Genomic DNA, 25,517 nt, shown 5'->3' with positions numbered 1-25,517 from the left:
AAATAATGCCTACTTTTTAATATTTTTTTCCTTCATTTTTTTCTCTCCTTTTATACTTTTTATTTATCTCAACTAAGCATGTCAAAAAATAATATTCTATTGAATTAATAATTTATTTTATATACTTTTATAAAAATTATATTTTAACTTTTCTATATACAAATTTAATCTATCAGTTCACATTGTTTAAAACTAATAGGAACTAAAAAAAATTAAACATTTTATGAACTAAAAAAAGGTTTAAATATAAAATTTATTTATCAAATTATAATTTATTTTAAAATAAAATAATTATATACTCTAAATTAGTTTTATCTTTTTTATAAAAAAAAAATTCTAATGTATCTTTTCAAAGTAAAAAGATAATTAGATTTTAAAATGGAAAATATTTGATAATAAATTGTATAATAAACTGGATAAACTTAATTATAATTCAAACTTACAAAAAAATTAGTTGAGTAAAATAAAATTTATTCTTTACTCATATATTATAATTTAATATTATTAAAAGTTGTAAAGTGATTTACGGAGAAAGTTGAAAAAAAGAATAATAGATTTAACTTTATTCATTAATAATTAGGAGTTATAAGATTAATTTGATGAAAGGTGAAAGAAGTAGTGAAACTTAACTCTTTCCTAACAAAATAAACTAATTAATTTGGTGATAAAAAAAAATAGATCTTATTTAAAATTTTTTTTTGGTAAAAGCTAAAGGGCTATAAAGATGGGCCATGGATGGTGTGGATGTTGGGTGTGGTGGATGGCAATTCCCAAATACGCACTCCCCTAGAAGGAACTTTCCACCACTCCTATGTGCCATGCAAGAAACAACCTATTCACAATGCATCAATGTACCTATCTATCTTTCTGTCACTGTCACTCTGTCGCTATCTACTTCATCTTATGTTTCACTTCGACCAAGGAAACAAGATCTAAAACTCCATTTCCTTGCTTTGACTTTTTAAGTGCTCCTAAAGTTGTAGGACTCAGTGGGTTATATATTATTGCTTTGCTGACTCACACTTTTATTACAAACACAACACTAATGATACCTGGGTTGGACACCATTTATCAAGGCTACACTGGTTTATAATATTTTCTTTATTAATGTTCCTATACGTGTAAACCATTCAGAATATTTAGCATTTAAACTTAAAATCTTAAAATCATAACTTTCTATACTTTTTATTTTATTAAGTAAAACTTTCAGCTTATATCTAAAATTATTTGCTCATTGTTTACGTTGCTGGTATCTGCTTTTTAAAAAAGCACAATTAAACGTTATTCGTTTTTTTCTTTTTATAGAAATGAATATGAAAAAAACTTAAAATAAATTATATTATGTGACAATTATATATATTTTTAATTTGTTTGATGATATTATAAAGTGAGTTTAGCATATAAATGAAAATAATTAATATCTCAATAAGTTTTTGTATACTAAAAGTACAATCCAACTTATACATCTTCAGTGTTAAATATTAATGTTTAAGGAATCAATCACTCTCATTCTGATTAATGAGTAAAGATGATAAGACAGAATTAAAATCTATGTTTTTCCGATTCTGATTAATTGAATTAAACTTGACATTTTTTTATTAACATGATATTATTGTGACAAGTTCATATCATTAATTTTTTTTTTCACAACACATTTTATTTCATAATGTAATATGATTTCAAAAACATTTTTCAACTTTCTTTCTTTATCTCTTTTCTATCACATCAACAATTTATTTTTCTGATTTATTATTGTTTTTTTCAATTTTCGTTATTTATAAAATGAATACGGTAATATAATTTCTTTTTCTTCTATTACAATTATTCCACACTTTTATATATATATTTATTTACTCTCATCTTATGTAAATTTGGAGAATTTATGTTTCCTTAATGTTGAAAACAACCTCAAATGAAGGTGTTAAGGGAATTTTTCTTTGTGTAAAATAGTTACACAAGAAACAGAAAGAAAAAAAAAATGAAGAAAAACATGTTTTTTCCCCCTACTCAGAAAACAAATTAAAAACAAGAGCGAAATTCCCTCAATAGAACGCATTGTATGTTTTGATTGAAAAAGAAGGAAAAGACACGTATGTTTACGAGTTAGAACAGACGTTAAAATTGTAAAACTCTTGAATCACTCTCTTTGTATGAATATAGGATCCGGTGGATTCATTGTTCCATCATCACCTCTTTCACAATTCTCTTTTTCTACAATACTATCTGCTCTATAATCTTCCTTTAACACATTGGTTTTCAATATAAAAGGTGAAGAGTTGCCACTCACTGAACTTGTGCCAGAGTTGGTTGATACTACATCTTCCCTAGCCAAAGGTGAGATTGAAGGTTGGTTGCCAGTATCATCAGTTTGTTTCCTGGAGAACTTATCTATCACAAGATCGTAGTTATTTCCTGTTCTTGCTTCTTGAGCAAGAGAGCACCAAGAACAACATAGCCAAAGTGTGCAATCAGAAGCTGAAGGTTTGCCAAAACAGAAGTCATAGGCAGGTAAGTTGAACCTCTTTCTCATTTGGATCCTCCAAAATCCACCATACAGTAAACCAAGAAAACAAAGAACGATTCCAACAGCTCCCAGAGCCAGCCTAATATTGTCATCATCTATGTTAACGGAAGCCAAAATGAAAATCCAGAAAGGTGCCATACAAAATAGCATAAAAGTTGCAATATGGACATACATGTTTCCAAAGCCATGTCTCTCCATATTCCACCCAAAGACACAAAAGGTGCAGAAAAGTGAGAGATATGCTAAGGAAATATCGCTCCAAATGTCAAGTATTCCTCCACTCCACTTTGGTCTATTTTCAACAAATCTTTGTTGATCTTTTGATGCAAATGAATACTTCTTCTCGCATGGTTTCTCTCTCAGCTGTACTTCTTCATCCGTGTCACAGTCATAGTCCTTTCCAAGTGGACTGAGAATGGTGTACAGACCAGCAACCGCAGGAGCAGCAATTGCAAAAGACATACATATTCCAACTCCAATGGCGGGTCTCTCAGATCTTTTATAACCCAAGTTTAGAGCACAAACTGCATATTGGGCGAAACAGTTAACATGAAGGAGAATAACCACTACCATCATATGTTTCCACTCATGGGGCTTGTAAGTACCATTCTTGCAGTACAAATTTCTAAGTTTAGAGATGTCATTTGGTTTCCATCTGATGAGAAGAACAAGGTGGTAGAACCTCTTAGGGTGTTGATACAAGCACATGAGTGTAAACAATGCATTGAGTATTTGGTTATTTATTTCAAACCATGCATTTCTCTGAGACTTCTTCGGAAGCACACCATTCAACATGCCTGTCATGACCAGGAACAGAATTGCACCCGAAATAGCAACACATGTGATCCACACAAAAAGGGCCATGTTCACTGGACTTTTAATCCACTCTACGCACATCTTCTTGACTGAACCCCCATCAAGTTTCAGAGCAAGCATGCCTCTGAAACGTGCTTCTAGGCCCTTTGAACGAGGAGAAGGCACAGATATTGAAACCTTGTCTCTCTCAATAGCAAGCCTCTTGAATTTGGCAGATGCCGAACCAAATTTAAGAAAATTTATCCTATTAGAAACAGAAGAACTTAAAGTGCCTTCTTCAACCTTTCTCTGGGAATCCTCACTGCTCAGAAATGTTTCTCGAGTAGTTGAAATATCTATAGAAACAAACTCCTTCACTTTACTGCCATTACATTCCTCAATTTCATCTTTGGGATTCAAAATCCCGTTATCAACCGATACCATTCTGATAAAAAAAACTCTGGTAGTTCTTGATCAAATCAGAACCGTATCATCAATGGATTAGGTAAAGAACAAATACTGAGAAGACATAATAGAAGAAACTATGGCAAATCTGTAGAAAAAATCCTATGTATAAGCACTGAAGAAAGTATAGAAGCAATAAAGACAGAATTAATTACTTAAAAACAACTGTAAAACCAGAAACGAAAAACCAAAATCTAATGTATACAAAAAAACTTCAGTTGACATATGCATGAAAGACAGCATCGAAAATCAGAATGTACAAACAACAAAAGAAATTTCATAATAATAGCATTAAAATTTTAAGGCATAAGCGCTGGTGGTGAAAATTAAGCATACCAATTAGCTGATTCGTCACGCCGATGTGTGAATGCACGTTATTCCCTCAGAAAGTTATATGTTTGATAAAATCCAGAAACAATGAATGGTATGGAATAAAAAGTTTAGGCACTAATACAAAAGTAAAAGGTAAAACAATAAAGGAGTGACATGCATAAAGTTAGCAAAAGAATAAAATAATGGATCCTCGTAGTCGCAGGCGTGGCAGGTAATCAAAAAATGGGGGAATGGATTAAGATTGTCTGTGCGACATCCAAATGGTAAATATGATAGCAGGCTAGCGGCTGCCACCGACCAGATAAAGTAAAGGCGAAGGAAGAACTGTAAATATAGAAAATTCATATTTTGAAAGAACAAACCAAGAAAGAAGAGAAGTAGTAAAAACAATTTTACATGCATCATCTCTCTTTTAATTCCATGCACGAGCGTTTCTTCGTGTAATTAGCCATGCTTTACGAGAACATTCATTCGTTAAGAAAGAAATCAACAAAAAAAAACATTATAGTTGAATTAATGATGAGTTATTAAAAGATATTCGTGATGGTTGATAGATGAAAAAAGAAAAGTCTGGACCGTTTTATTGGATTGAAAAATGAAAAAAAGAACCGAAAGATTAGATAATCGAACGAAAAGGTAGAAAAGAGTAAGGTGGAAAGTAAAGCAGAACAGAACAGTCAGTATGGAGAAAAATAAAATAAATAAAGCGAGACACGTCGATGTACATATTAATCGATGTTTGTGAAGGCTGATTTGGGTCGTACCCAAATTTGGGTCAGTTTGGGCTTTTCTCTTCTATGGCCCATCCATATTGATTTGGGCTTTTTTCTCCTATCGTGCCCAAGTATCGTACCCAAATTAAATTTACTTATAGATAAGGTATCGCAAATTAATTAAGAAACCAAAATTACATAATAAGAACGAAAAATATAAATAAAGTTACAGAATAAGAATGAATAAAACAAAAATTAACTAAGTTATAATAATTTACAATTTTGACAATTATTTTTTAAAACTTAATTTACTATAATCATGTTATTAATTTTAGATGTTCAATAAAAAGAATTATAAGGATAAAAATGCAAGTCAGTACTTTGAAAGCACCGAAATCTGGCCGAATACCCATTTTACCTGTCAATGCAAATACCACTGATTTCACAAAAATTATTATGTATCACGAAAAAAAAAAACTGATACAGGACTATTTTTCAATTAAACTTTTAAAGTAATGTAGGACATTTGAAGATTATAATTATAATATCTAAATTGGTGTAATGAATTATTTAATTTTCAATTGGAACATAATCCAATTTACACAGTTCAAATGAATATTAACTACATTACACAATTAGTTGCATTAAATTGATAGTAAACATAATTGATAATGCCCTTTTAAGAATAATTGGCTGTCTCATGGACCATCCATGCACCTATTATATAACAATTTAATGCATTAGTTAGAAGAAAAAAACTCTAACAAATTTTTTTTACCACCATTAAATCAACTTTGTGTATTTCGTTAATATGTTTTAAAAAATAAATTATTTAAATTTAAAATACTAAATAAGTTTTTTTATATATTAAATATCTTTAAATTGTTTAACGAAGTTGACTTACATTTTTAAGAAAAGATATTTTATCTTTACATTAAACTTAAAAAAAAAAATATCATAAAATTAATATACCAATTACATAGAATAGAGAAATCTGACGGACTAAAATATTTATATTAAAACAATCAATATTTGATTCACTACTGATTTAAAATGATCTTAATTTTTTTAAAATTATTTTGATGTTTTTAATTTAAGTTTATTCATTTCTGATTTCTTTTAACAAATGTATACAAAATTAATAAAAGTTCAATAGAAGTATAAACTGGAAAAGATTCCTTTTGTAGATCATCAGTGGATAATCTGGAAGTTATTCCAATTCTCTTCAACTAAGGTAATTAATTCTCATGAACTTTGAAGCATAAGATGCAAAGTCATTTGAACGCCCTACGACAACTCATAATGTTATTATTCCTCAACCTTTTCTGTCACTCTGGCACTATTTCTGAACAAGTTTATTCATGATGTAATTTAGATTTTTCTTTTATAAAAGATTATTTTAACGATATTTTTGGTGTGAAAAATGGTGGTAATTTTGTGATTAAGTAGCTTTTATTTAATTGAGAAATATATTTTATAACCTATATATATATATATTATTGCTTGTAAATATAATTTATTAACTTACTTTACTTTTCAGGAACATTTTTATTAACATAAAAACTGTTTTTCAAACTTTTACTCTAAGATATATTTACTTTGTTGTTAAAAATGAATACGATTAAGAATGTTATCCTTCTTTACAGATAAAAATATAATTATTATGAGATGATTTAGTCTTTGTAAGTAGTAACATAATTCTGTCATAACAATAATGAATATTTTAGACAGACGTGTGCATAAATACGATGAGAAATTAAGCTCTACTAACTCGTTACAGAATGAAAGGTGTATTTTGATAATTCAAATAATCGCCATTTATATTATTTTGGTAAATAAAGTTGACTATAAAATTTAGAAGACTTATCATCCATGTAATAAAAACACTTTCAATATATAGTTTATTCATTTAAAATAAAATAAAAAAATAAAACCATCTTGAACATAAATTATTAAAAGTTATTTATTTATTTATTTATTGTAATATATATGATTTAACTTTCTCTTTTGCATGCATTGATTGTGGAACTTTGTTATATTCTTCAATTCCTTTTTAAAAATTGTAAGTTGTAATTTGGTCTATTTAATTAATTGACCATTGGATATTGCTTTTTTGACTTCTAAATAATAAATAATGGCAGCAAAATCAAATGAATGATGATGATGATCACCGCCTTTATAAGAAAAGGGAAAGTGTGATTTTTGTGACAAAATAAAACCATTCAAAGCCACAACCCAAGCTCCCGCTGTTCATTATCCAATCCGACAGTTTCTTCGCCGCTATGTCTCCGACCGTGGGAGTCAGCGCCCCACTATTGGGCGAGTCCAACGGAGCGGTGCAGCCGGCCTCCGTCCCCGGTGCGGTATTCAACGTGGCGACGAGCATAGTCGGCGCCGGAATCATGTCAATTCCGGCGATAATAAAGGTTCTTGGTGTGGTTCCCGCTATCGCCATGATTATCGTTGTGGCCGTGCTAGCGGAACTCTCTGTCGAGTTTCTCATGCGCTTCACGCACTCCGGCGAAACGACGACGTACGCCGGCGTCATGAGGGAAGCGTTCGGGTCGTCGGGAGCGTTGGTCGCACAAGCTTGCGTCATCATCACCAACGTTGGGGGCTTAATTCTTTACCTGATCATCATCGGTAGCAGAACCTTTCCCTTTGTTTTTATTCCTTTTGAAATTATGGAAAAGAAAAAAAAAGGTGGAAATGTGTAGATTTTTTTTTTAGATTTTAGTTAGCTGTGCCTAATATGAATTTTGCCGGGTTTTCGGTCACATGCATTGTGTTTGGTAAACTTTTGCTGGTAGTTTATTTATTTTTCTTTTTACTATATATATATATATATATATATATATATATATATATATTATATTAAACTAATCAGTTATTTTGTGCTGTAATTGTTTTCAAGCAATCAAACTTAAGATCTAGATTTTCTTCAAGTACTCGTAGTTTTCAAATTAAGACAGATCGAGCTACTCGTATTCTATTTTAATAAATTTAATTTAGAAATTTGTATTCGAAATGTCTGATGGATGAATGAGTGAACTTGGAAATCAATTTGAGGAATGTACACCTTAATTTTCGGTCTATGTAATGGATAGAAGAAAGATGCAGAAAGGAAAAAGAAAGTGACTGTGATAGGAAAACAAAGAAAAACATAGAATGATAATATAGTAAAAGGAAAATGATAGCTGAATTGTAACTATTGTCTTTCTTGAACAACAGGGGATGTGCTATCTGGAAAGCAAGATGGAGGTGAAGTGCATTTGGGTATTCTGCAGCAGTGGTTTGGTATTCATTGGTGGAATTCCAGGGAATTTGCCCTTCTCTTCACTCTGGTCTTCGTCATGTTTCCATTGGTATTGTACAAACGTGTAGGTCGGTGTTACCAATTTAATTCTTTGCACGATTTCTTCTTGTATTTGGAATTGAAGAGGCTCATTGAGTAACGTGTGTTTTTGCTTTTGGTGTTTTGGAACTGGTAGAGTCCTTGAAGTACAGTTCAGCAGTGTCAACTCTTCTTGCAGTGGCATTTGTTGGCATATGTAGTGGGTTGGCTATTTTTGCACTGGTGCAAGGAAAAACGCAGACTCCTAGATTGTTTCCTGGGTTGGACAACCAAACCTCATTCTTTGATCTATTTACTGCAGTTCCTGTTGTTGTCACAGCTTTCACATTTCATTTTAACGGTAATTTACCCGATTACTATGTTAATTTTTGAAGGGCATGCCTAGAAAATTTCTGTACCGATGATTGATCTTTCTTGCAGTGCATCCAATTGGGTTTGAGTTTGCCAAGCCATCTCAAATGACAACAGCAGTTAGATTAGCATTATTGCTTTGTGCTGCGATCTACATTACAGTAGGCCTATTTGGGTACCTATTATTTGGGGATTCAACACAATCAGACATTCTAATCAATTTTGACCAGAGTAATGATTCTGTGGTTGGTTCCGTGTTCAATACTTTGATCCGTGTAAGCTATGCGCTCCACATCATGCTTGTGTTTCCTCTCTTGAACTTCTCATTGAGATCCAACATAGATGAAGTTCTCTTCCCCAATAAGCCTATGCTAGCCACAGACAACAAAAGATTCATGATCCTCACCGTGGTGCTGCTTGTATTCTCCTACCTTGCTGCTATAGCAATCCCAGATATTTGGTACTTCTTTCAATTTCTTGGATCAACATCGGCAGTGTGCCTTGCCTTCATTTTCCCTGGCTCTATCGTTTTACGGTAATCTAGCATTTAACTTGTGATTAAGTTGATACAAATTAAAAATTACATTGGACAAATATGTAAACCAGTGTCTTATTTTTCTTTGTTACTAATTTCAGGGATGCATGTGGTATAGCAACGAAAAGGGATAAAATTATTGCACTGATAATGATTATACTGGCCGTGGTNACAAGTGTGCTTGCCATTTCCACCAACATATATAATGTTTTTAGTAGCAAGTCATAAAAGCTGGTTCTCTCATTTTCTCCCCTAATATTGTTTTGTTTTTTAATTTTTATAGAAAAAGATTAAGTGGTGAGAATGGGTGTGAATGGGGAGAAAGAGAAATACAGGGGCATTTGATTGGGTTACTTTTGTATCTTGGATGCCTTTGTTGTTTATGATAGAATTCATGTATGATAATGATGTATTTTGGAACAGCATTGCTTTGTAAATTACCTTTATATTATTAAAGAAATGGGATCCAAAGGTCCACCAGATTGTGCCGTGCAAGGATGCTAAGATCGATGATCTCTTGTTGGGGAACTGTTCTGATTGTCTCAGTGACCAACATTTGGAACAATGTTAAACTTTTTGAGTGATGTAACAAGCCCTTTCACTATCATCTCTCTCTCTCTCTCTCTCACTGCCGTGTCATACTCATCAAGAGACCAGAGAGGGAAGGCTGTAGAATAACGCGTATCTAAAATAAAAATAATAAATATTTGGATAATATGCCATAATATATACACATGGAAAATGCAGAGCAAATAAATTATGATTAAATAAAAAATGTTATAAAATCAAAAGTTAGGTGCATGATGAATTATTTTATCTACAACCGTCTATTGTTTATAAGATTTCCGCATGTGAAAAGGATAATGATTTGTGCGGTGTGAAGAATGAGATTTGATTTATAATTTTATATATCTTTAAGATGTCCTAAAGCTGATAATTTTCCTAAAATAATACAGGCCATGCATTGTAAGCAGAGAGTTGGAATTGTTGCATTAGGAGAAATTAGAGTTAGTGACGAAAACTTGTAAATATGTTAAGTTGAAAATTCGTAATGACTCCAATTTGAACATGTGAAACACTGACACATTTGTTTTGTGGTTTTAAAATAAGTTATGGGAAAAATATGCAATTATTGATGGCGCGTAGTGTGATAGATATGAGCAGCAATTGTGTTATCCTCAGAGATGTGTCACGCATGGGGGTAGTCATTGCGGCTTTCTCATCTTAAATATAAATATGAAAAAAATTGGAATGTAAAATGAATTTAAAAATAACTAATTATATATATATATATATATATATATAATTAGAAACAATTTTTTTGAACAAAGGATAAAGTACCAATAAGAAACAATTTGTTACAAAAGGACACTCATGAGAAATCTAACTGGTCATATACAAAAGAAAACCGCATTACAAAATCTGAACTAAATGTGTTATCTAAAATTAAATGGCCCAAAAATAGGGACTTGAGATGAGTTAGATATTTTAGCCTGCACTCTATTAGAGTAAGGAGAAATAATTTTTTCTTCCTCCCCAATTCCAACATTCTTTCTTTTAAATGGATGAAACAAAAGTTACCTATCCATAAGGTGAAAATAGTAAAAAGATAATATTTTAATTACGGAAAACACCTCTGCAAACTTTAATCTATACCTCCTTTCTCTTAACACTTCAACGTATAATTCATATATTTTTTTACTAAAAATATTATCCTAAAAACTCACTGGTCATCAACCATATCCCACGATTAGAATTGTCCACTTGATCTATAACCTAAAAGATAATATTAGTCCATCTTTAAAAAAGTCTGTCTCTTTGATGAGAACCCTTTTAGAGGGTTAAAAACAAGTCTTAATCTTTAAAGTCTTCTCTCATGTGGGTTAAAATTAATGTTAAAGTGGGTTTGATTTTACTACATATTTTAATTAGCTTTTAAAAACAATATTAATTATGTACATATATAAAATTAGATATTTTATTAAATAGTTTAATATATTGTAATTTTATTATATTTAAATTAATATTTTTAAATCATATTTATTATTATATTATTAAATAAAATATATAGTATATACTTTTATTGACTATAATCTATTCTTTAATTTTATCAATTTCATAGAAAAAAAAAACTTACACTATTTAATAAAGTAGTAGGAAAAATATTATTGTAAAATTTCAAGCACACAAAAGAAACATATTAGTCAAAATGTGATAATCTTAGTCAGTAAAGATTTCAAAGTATGTGTTAATTTGATTAATATATATGGTTGTTTCACAAATTAAAAGTACTTATATTTACTATAGATTAAGATTTAATCGAATTTTTTCTTATATTTAAAATGAATATTTTTCTAAAAGAAAGACTCATGGTATAAAATCCTTTACATATAAGACTTATTGTTATTTTGTGAGTTTTTCTAGCCTTAACTTATGTGTGTCAATGCCAAACCATGTGAGGGATTGTATTGAATGTAGAATTTAGATCAACATCCAATTTTAATGTTAGTCCTAATGATTCCACTACTGTTATTTTCTCTTAATCCATAGCAGTGGTTTCAGTTTGATAATTCAGATATTAAATATGTAGATATTAAATATGTAGTAAATGTAATTATTACTTCCTAACCTTAAACTTATATTTATAGATTTCAAAATATTTAATTAATAATGATCTAATTATGACCCAACGGATAATAATCACACTTTATCTTAACTCATTAACTAGGACTAATCTTCTTGAAAACTACCTGTTCGGTTTCATCTCCTAGCTACACGGTTGAAAGATTTATTGATGAAGATGTGCCAATGGTTGAGGGTTCAATCTGTAACTTATATGGTAGAGGACCAAATTGACATGTCTACCTACGTGACATGTGACATTTATTGTAAGTGAATAACATAGGATGGAAACAAAAAAAACATAAGGGCAAAAAGAAGTGGTATATTTTAATTTAGGTAGAGGGAAAACATATTGATTATATTTATTTGGGTAAAATTGATCGAACTGAACTGGAAATGAATAGTATGATCTAAACTTCACTTTCATGAGGGAAAGGAAAACAAAAGAATGTGTTGTATGAAAAGAAAGGTAGGATGGCTCGTGTGGAGAGAGAATGAAAAAGAGACAAAGTTTGATTGCTGGTGATTGAAGAGAGATCGCACAGGAGGAGACCCTTTAAAATTCCCCGTGAGAACTCTTTGGATGCATTCCAAATTCATAACCTCTCATTTGTTCCTTCTCCTTCACTTCTTTCGATGCCATCTTTCTCCTCTTCTCCCCTCAAATTCAAAATATTTTTTCATTTATATACCTGTAAAGGATCTTCCTATGCTTATTCACGTTAATAAATCAATTCTTAGCAAAAGGGTATTTCTGGAAGTTCGTTGAGAATAATCTAGCAGAACGTCATATAGATTTGAGAGCCCACCCCCTCTTTTAAAACACCGTATGTAGAGCTCTATCAGCATATATAGTTCATTGCATACCAAAACAAAGCGTAAGAAAAAGCAGAAAACCAAAGCAAAACAATCACTTTATAGAGAAAAAAGAGAGCACGAAATGGTTTCTAAAGAGCAAAAGAGAGCAGCACTGCATGAGAAGCTGCAACTTCTTCGTTCTCTTACTAACTCTCATGCAGTAATTCCTTGCATTGTTATCTATATCTTTCATTTTATCTTATTTTCTCTATCAAAATTTAGTCAACATTGTTGTCTTTCCTTCAGTTCAAGTCCATTCGTTCTCTATTCTTCAATACCATGGATTCTTCTCAGCTCTATATATGCCTAATCTTCTACACTTGTTATCCGGATTGTTTTCTATGTATTGCATGTGTGTTGTCATTATTTCGGTAGAAAATTGAGGCGCAAACTTATTACAATGGAGATTGTTAAATATATTGCTGTAATATTATACAGTCCTTAGCATTTATGTTAACCCATGCTTATATCTATATAGTACTTATCAATTACACAGTACTCTTTGAGATGGTAATAAATTGCCTAATCGTTCTTGTTCTTTTGCTGGGTGGTGGCAGCTAAACAAAACATCGATCATAATAGATGCGTCAAAGTATATCCAGGAATTAAAGCAAAAGGTGGAAGAATTGAATCAAGACTTAGCCAATGCACAAACTTCAACTGACCAAAATACTTTGCCTATGGTATTTAACAGCTTTCACTATATATTTGTGTTCATTTGGACAATTTTAATCGGAAAAAAAACTGATTGGAATTGCATTTTCTGGATGAACATAAACAGGTCACAGTAGAAACCACGGAGAAGGGTTTTGTTATTGATGTTTTTTCAGCAAAGAGTTGTCCTGGTCTGTTTGTTTCGATATTGGAGTCATTTGAAGAGATGAGTCTTAATGTGCTTGAAGCTAGGGCTACTTGTACGGACACGTTTCGATTTCATGCTGTTGGAGGAAAAGTAAGACAATATTTTGTAAGCATAAATTTACACCATAGATGCTTTCTAGGCCAGTTCATTATATATCATTCAGTGTCTCCCTTTTTCCTCTTGTTAATTACTTCATATTTTTGTAGGTCACATGTCTTGTCTTTATACATATAAGATTGCCTCTTCTACCTGTTGTTGGTCTCTCTCTCATCCTTTTCTTCAAAAAGATGAAGGACCACGTTACTGTGATTAAAAAGTTTGCATTATAACCATGTTAGATTTATTTAATTACTTGGTTAATACAAGCAGAAGCTTGTTAGGTTATAATTTTGAAGTTACTAAAATGTTTTCTTCAAAACAGAATTTGTCTCATTCTCTCTATGTTTTCATGCATATAATAATGACAAATAATATTGTGACTTGTGCTTGTGCAGAACGAAGAAGAAGGTAAGAATATTGATGCACGAGCTGTGAAACAGGCAATGAGACAAGCAATAAAGAATTGGAGCCAAAATGCTGAACAAAAGTAATAAAATGTCAGCTTTTACATTTATGTTATTTATATCTTCTGTGTGTATTTTCTTCATTTAGTTTAAGCATGTTCTTCCATTAATTAGACCTAACTTGAAGTTTTGATTGATCATGAAATCAATCGAGCTGGAAGATTCTCTGAAATATCTAAATTTTCACATGTTTATGTGTGTGGTATGTTAGAGTTTCACAACTTCAAGAGTTTCTTACTTGAAATCGTGCACAAGAGCTTTTCTGTGTAACAAACAAAAATTTCGGATAACGAGTACGGTTTATATATATATATATATATATATATATATATATATGGTCCAGTTACACAAATAAACGTGAAAATTATGTCCCCACTTTTGAGGGATAAAACGAATGAAGTACTACAAAACTAGGAAAGAAGTGACCTTGAAGCACACACTCAAAATTGACACAAGTTTGCACCATGCAAATAATGCTTTTTCAAACAATACATAAATGACGACTTATAGTACATGATCTTAATACGTACTGGTGCATCTTCTCAGCAAAAAAATCATAAAGGAAAAAAAAAATAGATCATTAATTTAATTTCGAAATATCATTGTATTTTCTATTTTTTGCTGATAAAAAGAATTCTTTCCAGTCTTTCAAGTGCTTGAAAATAGTAAAAAATCTTAAATTTTTTATCACATCCATCTTGTTGAACATTCTGTTAATAGAACCATATAAAAGTTTTGTTTAATGTTGAATCTGATGGCCTTAAATAGTATTTCAGTTAAATAAAAGAAATAGTGCTATCAAATGCTATTTTGAATTATTAAGGTTGCTATCAAATCTTAATTCATACCACCCATGACAAAGAAAAAAATATTATAAACCAGTGTACAAGTGCAGTCAATTTTGATAGTTCTTGGCAATATTCTCTTTTGAAAAGAATCTTTTTCAAACATTCTCTTTATTATTGATTAAAATTGAATAAAAATTATTAATTTTTATACATCGAATTTCCGATTTAATAATTCTCTCCTAGTCTTAATTAGTAGGTTCCAGTAAATTAATTTAACCTAACAAAAAAAGTGTTTGAAGAAGAATGGTAAAGATATTATCTGACAAGTATTTTTTGCAACTATGGAAAATTTTACCCCATCAAAATTTCATGTGTTTTAAAGTTGATTTATCAACGTAAAATTTGAGTTTGTCTATCTTTATTTAACAACTATAGGCTGAATAAATATCACATTGTTCCATCAATCTAAACAGAAAACGTTATATATAAATATATTGACTGTCATCTGACATCATGTTTTATCTTAGAAATCATTAACTACCATTATATCATATCATTTTTCAATTAAATAAGCAAACGAAATTCTTACTTGACAAAACAAAGTAATGTATGGGATGGCATTAGGTTGAAATTGATTACGTTGAGATAATATTTTTATGATAAAATAAAGGGTAGGACCTTATCACATGCAATGTTACAGGGTAGAACGATCATGTCAATGCAGCATTTTTGTGCAGTTGCTGGCAGTACTGACTGTTATATGAGTGGGAATTCTTCACTAAATGCTAAATCCAGCAACAAAGCTCCTGACAAAATCCATGTCCTCATTCGTAGATTGATTGTGTTGTGTCCTTCAAATCTGACATCCAATTCGTAAGGGTTCATCAGTGAAAATCATTTTCTAAGCTTTTCTCATCTTTTATTTAACAATTGCTTTACAAAGGAAACATCAAAGGTTATAAAAATCACAACAGTATGTTTATTATTCCATGCATGCATGCTTGATTATGTTGCCTGACAGATGCCTTCTTTAACAGATGTTTACATCTAATTTGCTCATGGTATTATATTATCTTGGTGTTTACAACTTAGATATGTAACACGGCCATGTTATAAATCATATATCAAATAAACAAACACTTTGCATGGCTCATTTAGTTTAAGAAAGAGATTGAAAGGGAATGAAAATGAAAAGAAAATAAGGTTTTGTGTTGTTCGATTAAAAAAAATTAAAATTTAACATGTCTTTAATTCTTATAGAGTTAGATGATTTTTATTTTGGTTTTTATTGAATAAAATTGTTCTTATTTTCTCTAAATTGAGGAATGTTATTTTTACTTCTTGTATTATATGTACGTGTTAAAGAAAAGATTAAATGATCAATTTTTCTGATAAATAATAATATAATATCAGTATGAATTTAAAACATTTAAACTTATAAGGTTTAAATATTATCCCTTTATCTTAACATTAATATTAAAAATTAAAAATAGTGATATTAAAATTTTGAAAGAACAAAAAAATTAAAAAAATATATTTTAAAATAACTAAAATAAAATTTACGTATAAAATTTGAAAAAAGAATTACAGAAATTAAAATAAAAATGTACTAATTTTACAAAAAGTAAAATATATTCAAATATGACAAAAACCAAAGTCCAGATCTGTTGCTTTGGAGAGCTTGATACCTGTTACCGGTTGAGTCAGATATTGTTAAAGGGTGTTTCTTTCTGCATCTCCCTTTTTTCTTTCTTCACCACAAAAATTTAAAATCCGAAGTCACTCTTCATTGAAATTATAATAAAAATCTGGAGGTGCGCGGTGGTTGGAGGTGCAGAGACCGAAAGAGATGCAGAGTTCTAGTCACAGGGGAAAAAGAGGGTACAATTGGAATTTCTTTAAGCCTATGGGATGAAGAAAGAAGGGAAGTGCAGAAAGAAGCTGTCCTTCTTAAATGAGGTCACTGGATACACCAAACAGAATAAGATTTATAACTGACATAAATGGAATATAAAAAAGTGGAAGTTAGGCATATATTATTAGTGAGACGAATTCAATTCAAGATAACCTGTCTTGTTTATTGTTTTTAAAATTAAAAATAATATGTCGATATTCTTTTTCTGCGTTTGATTGTCTTCTTTTTATTGGCGTGTGATTTTCTTAATTACGGTAACATAAAGGCAAACTAAAAAAAATACTTATTCAATCAATAAGAAATTATCATTTATATAAATTTAAAAAAACTTATCATAAAATTTAGCATATATGATATATTTTTTTTGGAAGAAAAAGATAAGATAATATAAAAAAATTACATATTATTTACTTAAAAAAGAAAATGCGAGAGCTGCTTTAAATTGATGAGAAGAAAGTCATGAATTATAGTAATCTGCTAAGAGATATGGTCAATAAATAGATTGATAAATTGAAAAAACAAAGCATGGGTAGCTCTTAAACTTGGAGAGAAATTGATTATTTAGCAGCATTGGCAAAGGCCATTGTAACGAGTTGCACGGTGAGGTGTGGGCTCCTGTGAACAAAAGCTTCAAATTTAGGTGATGACACAACACGGTCAATGTTCTTAACCAAGAAATCCAAGGTTGTCTCCTTCAACTTCTGGTTGGAACAAGTGTCCGCAATCTCCAGTGTCTCAAGGGCATTACAAGTGCTTAGCGACCTCAGCAGGTACCCTTCGCAGTGTTTCAGCAAATGTGGGATCACATACTTATCCGCTGCTTGTGACAGCGCGTACACATGTTTCTCCAATTTTTCCTCACCCAAGCTTCCACTGTACAGAAACTCAATAAGACACTCTAATTCTTCGTGCTTCACATCGGGTATAGTTATGCTCTTACTCGGTGCTTCTTTGCATTCATCGCACTCTAGCATGTTCTTAAATATTTCTGATCTTGCAGCCTGTAACATTATAACATCTGCTAATTAGAATCATACAGTTTTGTGTTTTCTAAATGAAACAAATTGATTTTAGATGTTTGGTACAATGAAGAAATTTCATCAATAATCTTAAATTACTTAAAAAAGAGCTTACCAAAACGGACTTATGTGCAGGTATAGGTGGACCGTGTCTGCCTGGAATGACCAATATGTCTGTGTGAATCTGTTCTTTGAAGGCTGCAACAAAGCCTCGCAGAAAAACCAAGTCTTCCTTCTGCTGATTAAACTGTTCTAAATGCTCTGAACACCATCTTATACAATCATCGAGTGTCTGCAGAGAGAAAGAATAATCTACATGTGGTAACTAATACAGTTGTTGTCTTTTTAATCAAACGTTTGAAGAAGCAATGAATCAGAGCTTGCCTTACTCGAATTTCTTCGTGAAACTGGAGAAGGGTTTGGATTTGGATTGGCCACTACTGGTTTTACTTTCTCAGTTTCGAAATTGCTCATCATGTTGATTATGCTCCTTACTCCTTCGTAACATGCTCCACATATTGTATTCCTCGGAGGCCTTAGTATCAGTGGCATAGTTGTACACACACAACAATCCATGTCCTCTGCCTTCTTAAATCGCAGCAGAAAGATGAAGAAGATCGATATTCCCTTCTTCCAAAGAATTACTAATTGAAAGCAGAGCTGCCATTTATCTCCATTCTTTATATGATGCATTGCTTGGACCCATCATAATAAATGATGGAAGCCTCATGTCCAATTCATTTAGAAGATATACATCTTCCATTATTATATAATCAAATTCGATCTGCATATGATAAGTCTGTGGTATACATTTATTAAACTTTAGAATAATTAAAAAAGTACATATATTAGGTTGGATGTAACCTCAAAACTGCGTGTAGATGTCCCATCATTTTCTTCTTGTGGATTATCTTATAATAAAGGAGTAGAGGAAGGTGTAAAACTGGGAAGATGGTTGTTTGGTAGGCTATCTCTTTAGAGTAGTGTTAAGTAAAGTACTTAGCAAAAGGAATGATGCAGTTAGCGAGGAGAAGACTTTCCAACCACACAACAGCAGAAATGAGCAAAGCAAAAGTCCATTCCTCTAACCACCTTTGTATGTAACCATGGTTAATTATTGATATTAAGATTAGTTTAATGTCAACCATATAAACAATGTAGTTTAAGGCCAGCCTGGATATTTAGGTAATACCAAAGCTGGAAGGAACATTATTAGATGACATGATTAATTGGTCGATCATGGTCATTGGTTATGTATTTGGTATAACAGCAGCATGAAGGATTAATGAATTCAGCATCAGCTATAAATTAGAGCAATAACTCACCACTAACTATTGTTAGAATTTATGATTATGAGATCTAATTAATGAGTAATAAACCAGTTCTCAAATACTAAAGCGGAAGCGTACTTAAAGACATTGGGAATAATTAATGAACTGCGGAAGCGTACCTAAAGACATTGGGAATAATTAATGAACTTGAGTTATTCTCTGATCAATATGCAATAGTGGTTTATGGTCTTCCTTCTCTAGAACACCTTTAGTTCTCTCTAGATTTTCTCTTCTGATAGGGATAAAGAGAAGGAAACAGGAATGAATCGTTGTGCTCAAAGACGGGGACCATGACCCCTTAAATAACCTCGGGCGGTTAATATTCTTTAGTTTCAATAATTACAATTTGACCCCTTCAAACAAATTATAATTATTGTTGGTCTCTACACAATACCTTTCATGACAAATATACCCTTAGCCATATTTATCTTAATTAGATCACTTTATAAAATTGGTTAATAAAATATAATAACCTTAACACATTTAATATTTACTTTTATATATATATATATATATATACACCCAAATTGCTAACAACTACTTTTTATGCTTTTGTAGTTTTATATATTTAGTTTACAGTGTGAGGCTGTCAATCTTTCTATTTTGGGTCCTTTGTTTTTATTATGACGTTGATTTTTGTACAAAACTTATAAATCAATTTTTCATATCATTAATTGTCATCCAAATTTTAAGTCAAATAATGACGAGTAAATATTCTTTTTTTTTTCGAACATTAAACCGTATGTATTAAGAGTATATTACTAAGTTCTAAAATATATTGTCATAATTGAATTTTATGATAATGGTAAAGGAATTATTTATTTTTGTCTAAATTTTATTTTGAATTTTTCTATTTATTCCTCGTCTCATTTATGTATAATAATTTCAAAAGTTAATTTATCTTCCTAAATAATATTTTCTCTCTTTTAAACTCCTTCTTACTTAGTCAACACTTTTTTAAAAATAAAACACTGGTATTTATTTTAGAAAAACTATTTTATTTATATTGGATTAATTTATTATTGGTTACAAAACTCTCTCTTTCCCACCTAAAACTTAAATTAAAAAAATTATCATAAAATACAGCTTGTAATGTGTTTAATGATTAACAAACCTACCTTTTATATGTATATGTTGAGTGCTAGGACTGGTTTGGCTAAAAACGAGATAGAAGATGATGAAATGTGTACGTGGTATTTGCGATAAAATCTGTTATGAATTATAGATAAATATTTTAAATAGATATTTTAAGCAATGGATAACGAATAATTTAATATTCACACAGAATTTGTGTCCACTTCATATTAGTAATTTTCATAAATATTTATTATCTGTAAAAAAATAAAATTTAATTTATATTTTATTAAGTTAATTTAGTTAAAATTAAAATTTAATTAGATTTAATGTAATTTGCATTATATTTTATATAATTTTGTAATTTTATTTTAAAAATATATAAATTATCTATTTTTAAAAAATTTATAAATATTTTTTAAATAAGTATTCCACAGTGAGATAGGTAAAAAGTTTCGATCTGTTATCATTTTAAATGAAAAGTAAAAACAATTGTTTAATTATATATATGTATATAAATAAAAATTATTTAATCTATTAAATAATATATAATCAGTTAAAGTAAGAGATATTATAGGGAAAAACTTCCTTTAACCATACTTTTTTAATAACTTTTTGACAACGTGGCAGTTTATGATTGGTTCGTTTTAAATATTTTTTAAATATAAATTCAAATAAACCAATAAAATGATGATACGTGTCCCATTGTCAAAAAGTGTTGTCAAAATATCGAGTTTGGCTGGGCTATTGACGCAGTTTAGTTCAATTTGTGGGTAAAATTTTGATGGCTGTTTTTTCTTCCACTCTTTCAATTTTTTTCCCGCACCCCATCAAAATTTCCAGATTTCCAGAACAAGTGTGGGTGAGTGTCTTTAAAATAAAAAGGAAGAAGACAGACTTTTGTTTAGATAATGAATATGAAAACTTGTAGTCAAAATTTCACTGTAAGAAATGTAAACTTTGGGTTACGCATATAATTCTCTTACTTTTTTTCTCAAATACTCATAGATGTAAGATACAATTTTTCTGACAAAATAACTTGATTAAATTTTAAATATTTCATAAGTTTAATAATTTTGATTAAAGTTTTATTAAAATAAATTTGTATTAAATATTTCAATTTTCTATAATTATTTTATTGTCAAATTATGATCTTATTTTCTGTATTTAAATTCAAAATAAAAAGTTAAAATTAAACTAAGCAATATAAAATTTAATAAGGACTCAATTTGAACTCAAAATTTAATTAAGCCTAATTTAAATACACTATTTCATATTAGTCTAAAATAATTTCAAACATGTTTGGATTGACATTATTTTTGTTATACTTTTTTTTTCATATTAACAAACACATGCACATTTAATAAATCAAAACCGCTAAAAGCATTGATCCAACCTGAAGTTTAAATTGTAATGTGGATATAAAATGAAACTCCATTAATTATCCACATTTATGTTGTTTGATGAGAATTTTCATTAGTTCTATACTAAATTAAAGTATATCAACAAACGTTGCAAACTAATTTTTTTTATATTGAAATTAGTTTAAAATAAATCTTAAAATGGTCTTATATATACTTTTTAATTATTAATTAGATTTGTTTTACCCCCATAACCAGAAACACGTTATACTAGAAAAAAGAAACCATTAAAAGGGTGTGTGTAGTCACGTGTAAGATTTCAATACAGAATAGATAAGGTTAAGCATTTTGCATAACTTAACTTTCTTTTTCTTTTCTAATAATAATAGACTTTATATGAATAATGCAAATCAAGCTGAAACTTGTCATAAAACTTGTTTATATACATTACACTTCTCATAAAACTTCTCAGAACAAACACATGCAAATTGTTCTGGAGAACATTCATTCTAGGAAATAGCAATAACTTAATAAAGGACATCTCAATAGCATGATCCCTATTGTTTTTACTTTAGAAAGGACAGTGAATATCATATTCGACAAGATGGTTGAAATTGGTGGCAGAAATATTATCTGCCACTGGTTTTGGCTGAAGAGAACCTTTCTCATAATAATGGTAAGCAGCTGCACCAGACAACACTGCTAAAGTTAGCGCCTGAGCATGCATCCTGCGAAGCCATATCATTCATTAATTCATTTACAATATTATTACAACATTATTCACATGAGGCATAGATTAAAAAATTGTTATCATTAAGTTAAACTTTTCTGAGAAAGTTATATGTACCTGGCATGGATAAGCCTGAGACTAGGCTTCAAAGGCGACTTTTTGCATGAATAAGTCACAAGTGATGCTCCAATTCCAGATGCCCAGAGTGCCCCTGTAATAATAATTAAAACTAATTCAAAACCAATTTCTTTAAGGTTTGATCATCTTTTATATGAAATGAGATCACGCGGTAAACTAGTTTTAAAGGTGAGCTTTTTGGCATTTGTGCAAGTACTTACCAATGGTGGTGAGCTTGTGCTCTGAAACCCATGACTGAACTGCCTCCATATGATGCTGGTGCTCTGTTCTTGATGTGGGAAGTGTGTCTGAGGAAGTATAACAGTGAAGGTGATGAATGGTGTGAGGAGAAAGGGAGAATATTTATAGAAGGGTGGGTGAGGGTGATGTTGAAATCTGTGACTTTGTTTTTGGTGCTTGGGTTGGCCCATGGGTTTTGGCTGTTTTATTGGAGATTGGAACGTTGGAATTGAGTTAAACTGGAGGCTTATTTATGGTGGTTTTGTTCTGTGCATCCACTTTTGCCACATTCTATTGATTTGCTTTATTACAATCATGTGGCATGCAGAGGGAGCCAACGGGTTTTGTTTTTTACCTGGATCAGCGGTGCTGATTCAGAGGATCCATGAAACCGCTTGTATCGTCATCGCACTGCAACAATTCATGCCAAACATTACTTAAGTAGAGATTATTGACAAAAACATGAACTATATATAATTTTTCTTGACGCACTTTTCTAAGCTGAAAGAAATTAATATTTTTTAAATACTCTTTAATGTTACTTATACCAAGAGATTTTTAAGTAATTGTGTTTTTTAGCTCCTAATGAGGATCGAAGGCCTATTAATATCGAGTTCTAAATTTATTAAAAAGCCTACAAAAGTCACTTGACCGTTTAGTATAAAATATGTTTATTAAGAAACATATATATTGCGAGAATAAAAAACCTTTATCGTAATTGGCAAAAGGACAGAGAGATCAGTTGTGTTTTTTTAGTAAGAGGTAAATTGATTGTCGATATTAAATATTTAAGATAGCTCTAATAGTTTAACAATTTAAAATTTATTACTTTTTATTGGGAGTGAAGTAACTGATATTAATTACGTTGTATGATGTTATATGAATTTGTTTCACTAATTTTAAGTAATATTTTATGTCATACCACGTGTTTCCGCTGCATTTGAGACTGTTTTTTTATTCCATGTTAGTTATACGCTTGTTATCTTTTTCTACAAATTAAAAATCTTGATAAAATATTTGTAGAGATCAATGGTTCTTTAAGCCATACCAAATTTTTTTATATAATTTTTTAAAGTGATACCTTTTAGCACTTCTTTGATAATTTCTTTAATTTTTTTTTAAATCGTAAGTAGATTTTCTTGGTGGCGTTTCCAATGTTTTTTCATCTTTTTTATTTTTTTAAATCATGTTTTCAGATACTCTTTTAATTTTTAATCCCCTCTTTACCTTTTTCATTTATTTAATGTTTTTTAATATTTTTTTGTCTTTTTATTAATTTAAAAAAAGGTTTACTGTTTTTTCATAAAAATAAAATTAACTTTTGCATTTTATTTTTAAATTGATAGTTGCATTGAGAAATAAAAAATAAAAAAACTCTAGTACGAAATCAACGAATATGTTAAAGGGCCGTAAGGAAGAAAAAAAATTAACAAAGTAATAATTGGTTTTGCATAATAAAATTTAAGGAAAATATAAACAAGTATTTACTTATGAGAGTTAATACCAAAAAGACTAGTTTTTTTAGATTTTTCTTGTTATGACTGATCTCATATAATAATCTGCGTTAGGACATTGTTATCATTATAATTATTTTTTCTTTATTTTTATTTTCATTTCTATTGCTATTGTGAATAGTAAGACATCATTGGTTTATAACAATCTATTGACTTCATCAGATTGTAAACGGTAGAGACAACATTACTATAGAAGTTTGAGAACATATTTTATGAGGTTGAAAAAATATTCAATAGAAATGGAAGAATATTACAAATAATGGAAAAAAAAACTTTTACTATAAATTAAAGTCACAGGTTAATTTTTTATTTTTCAAAAAAATTTAAATAATTTTTAAATGAATAAAAACGAAAAATTATTTTAAAAAAAAAGACCAACATGAAAAAGGCAAAACAACGTGATTTAAAAAAACTGAAAGAAAATTTTAAATATACTTGAAACATGTAAATGCTTGATTTTTTTTTTTTTAAATATAACTAAGTGAAAATTAAAAAAAAAAACTTGAATGTATGATTTTAAAAAATCATAAAAACATTAAAAAAATGTTTGCAGACATATTTTCTCTTTAAAAAAGAAACTAAAAACATGCTTAAGATGACTTTAGCCAGACAAAATTTGTTTTCAGTAAAAATTATGGTTTTAAACATAATTTACTTATATCAGATCAAACTTAAAAATTTACCATTTTCATTAAATGACATAGAAACTACATTATATTTGGTAAAATAGAAAACCTATATTCAACTATCTATTGTGATAATTTGGACGCATCTATCTTGCTATTGCCTCAGACATATCTCCTTTGGCAGAGATCATATTCACATTAACAAACTGTGTGTCCAACATTACTTTATGAGAGATTAATCTGTGTATTCTTTCGCCAACAAGATACGTGTAACCGACATTACCCTTTCCGATGGAGACCTATTAAAGTAATACAATCAAATCGTTCATTAAATAACCTAATTTAAGAATAATTATCACAAAATTTTAAGGTAATACAAAAGAATTAAGGAGTAATATTATAAATGAATTTAAATGTAACGTAATTTTTTGCATAAAGCTTACGTGCGTGGTGAATAATATAAGTAAGAATAATACCATTCTATATTTATAGAAAAAACTCGACTTTCTTTCTAAAGAGAATATAGTAGACTAATATTTTCTAAAGATGAAAGAGAATATGAAATTTGTACAGTGTATTAAACTTTTGTGTCGACATCACATTTAAATATTTTTCCGTACCTAAATCCATACTTACATATCTATAACTATAATTATTACGTTTAAGCTTGTAAAGGGTATTTATATCAGATGTATCACAACTTATTTAAGAAGTAAATTTAAACTCAAAGAGGACAACATATTCAAAAATAAAATTAAAATTAATACACTAAATTTGTAATAAATTACATACAATAGAACTTTAAATTTTGTTACAAAATAGTTAT

General features: G+C 29.8%; 5 protein-coding genes across 9 annotated transcripts; 2 read left to right on the top strand and 3 right to left on the bottom strand.

Moving 5' to 3' along the window:
* Positions 1-2,016: 2,016 nt before the first annotated feature.
* On the bottom strand, positions 2,017-4,619 carry LOC106755774. Of its 3 annotated transcripts, none has more exons than XM_022778862.1 (2): positions 4,121-4,619; positions 2,017-3,788 (listed from the first exon to the last, which is right to left on the bottom strand). In XM_022778862.1, the coding sequence occupies exon 2, from the start codon at positions 3,761-3,763 to the stop codon at positions 2,138-2,140; it is 1,626 nt and encodes a 541-aa protein (XP_022634583.1). In that variant the 5' UTR covers positions 3,764-3,788; positions 4,121-4,619; the 3' UTR covers positions 2,017-2,137. The 3 variants fall into 3 exon arrangements, with proteins under 3 accessions (XP_022634583.1, XP_014493472.1, XP_022634582.1); XM_014637986.2 differs by having other exon boundaries at positions 2,017-3,779; XM_022778861.1 differs by having other exon boundaries at positions 2,018-3,872; positions 4,121-4,618.
* Positions 4,620-7,020: 2,401 nt separating this feature from the next.
* Positions 7,021-9,566, top strand: LOC106777148 (amino acid transporter AVT6C). The gene is made up of 5 exons (XM_014664678.1): positions 7,021-7,473; positions 8,062-8,214; positions 8,322-8,525; positions 8,606-9,071; positions 9,173-9,566. Exons 1-5 carry the CDS (start codon positions 7,113-7,115, stop codon positions 9,297-9,299), a joined length of 1,311 nt encoding a protein of 436 aa, XP_014520164.1. The 5' UTR covers positions 7,021-7,112; the 3' UTR covers positions 9,300-9,566.
* A 2,983-nt stretch (positions 9,567-12,549) lies between these two features.
* Positions 12,550-14,181, top strand: LOC106755903. 2 transcript variants are annotated; one of them, XM_014638131.2, is made up of 4 exons: positions 12,550-12,711; positions 13,109-13,234; positions 13,333-13,518; positions 13,908-14,181. In XM_014638131.2, the coding sequence occupies exons 1-4, from the start codon at positions 12,634-12,636 to the stop codon at positions 14,001-14,003; spliced, it is 486 nt and encodes a 161-aa protein (XP_014493617.1). In that variant the 5' UTR covers positions 12,550-12,633; the 3' UTR covers positions 14,004-14,181. The 2 variants fall into 2 exon arrangements, with proteins under 2 accessions (XP_014493617.1, XP_014493618.1); XM_014638132.2 differs by having other exon boundaries at positions 12,553-12,711; positions 13,333-13,503.
* A 2,985-nt stretch (positions 14,182-17,166) lies between these two features.
* LOC106755798 (BTB/POZ domain-containing protein At3g56230) lies at positions 17,167-18,442 on the bottom strand. 2 transcript variants are annotated; one of them, XM_014638013.2, is made up of 3 exons: positions 18,083-18,442; positions 17,814-17,990; positions 17,167-17,680 (listed from the first exon to the last, which is right to left on the bottom strand). In XM_014638013.2, the coding sequence occupies exons 1-3, from the start codon at positions 18,389-18,391 to the stop codon at positions 17,237-17,239; spliced, it is 930 nt and encodes a 309-aa protein (XP_014493499.1). In that variant the 5' UTR covers positions 18,392-18,442; the 3' UTR covers positions 17,167-17,236. The 2 variants fall into 2 exon arrangements, with proteins under 2 accessions (XP_014493499.1, XP_014493498.1); XM_014638012.2 differs by having other exon boundaries at positions 17,814-18,010; positions 18,088-18,442.
* A 3,419-nt stretch (positions 18,443-21,861) lies between these two features.
* Positions 21,862-22,678, bottom strand: LOC106755986. The gene is made up of 3 exons (XM_014638223.2): positions 22,533-22,678; positions 22,312-22,405; positions 21,862-22,192 (listed from the first exon to the last, which is right to left on the bottom strand). Exons 1-3 carry the CDS (start codon positions 22,579-22,581, stop codon positions 22,036-22,038), a joined length of 300 nt encoding a protein of 99 aa, XP_014493709.1. The 5' UTR covers positions 22,582-22,678; the 3' UTR covers positions 21,862-22,035.
* Positions 22,679-25,517: the final 2,839 nt, after the last annotated feature.

The sequence above is a fragment of the Vigna radiata genome, chromosome 2 (assembly GCF_000741045.1).
Source record: "Vigna radiata var. radiata cultivar VC1973A chromosome 2, Vradiata_ver6, whole genome shotgun sequence".
Lineage (NCBI taxonomy): Eukaryota > Viridiplantae > Streptophyta > Magnoliopsida > Fabales > Fabaceae > Vigna > Vigna radiata.
The sequence above is the reverse complement of the archived record's forward strand: the minus strand, read 5'-3'. Positions and strand labels throughout refer to the sequence as shown.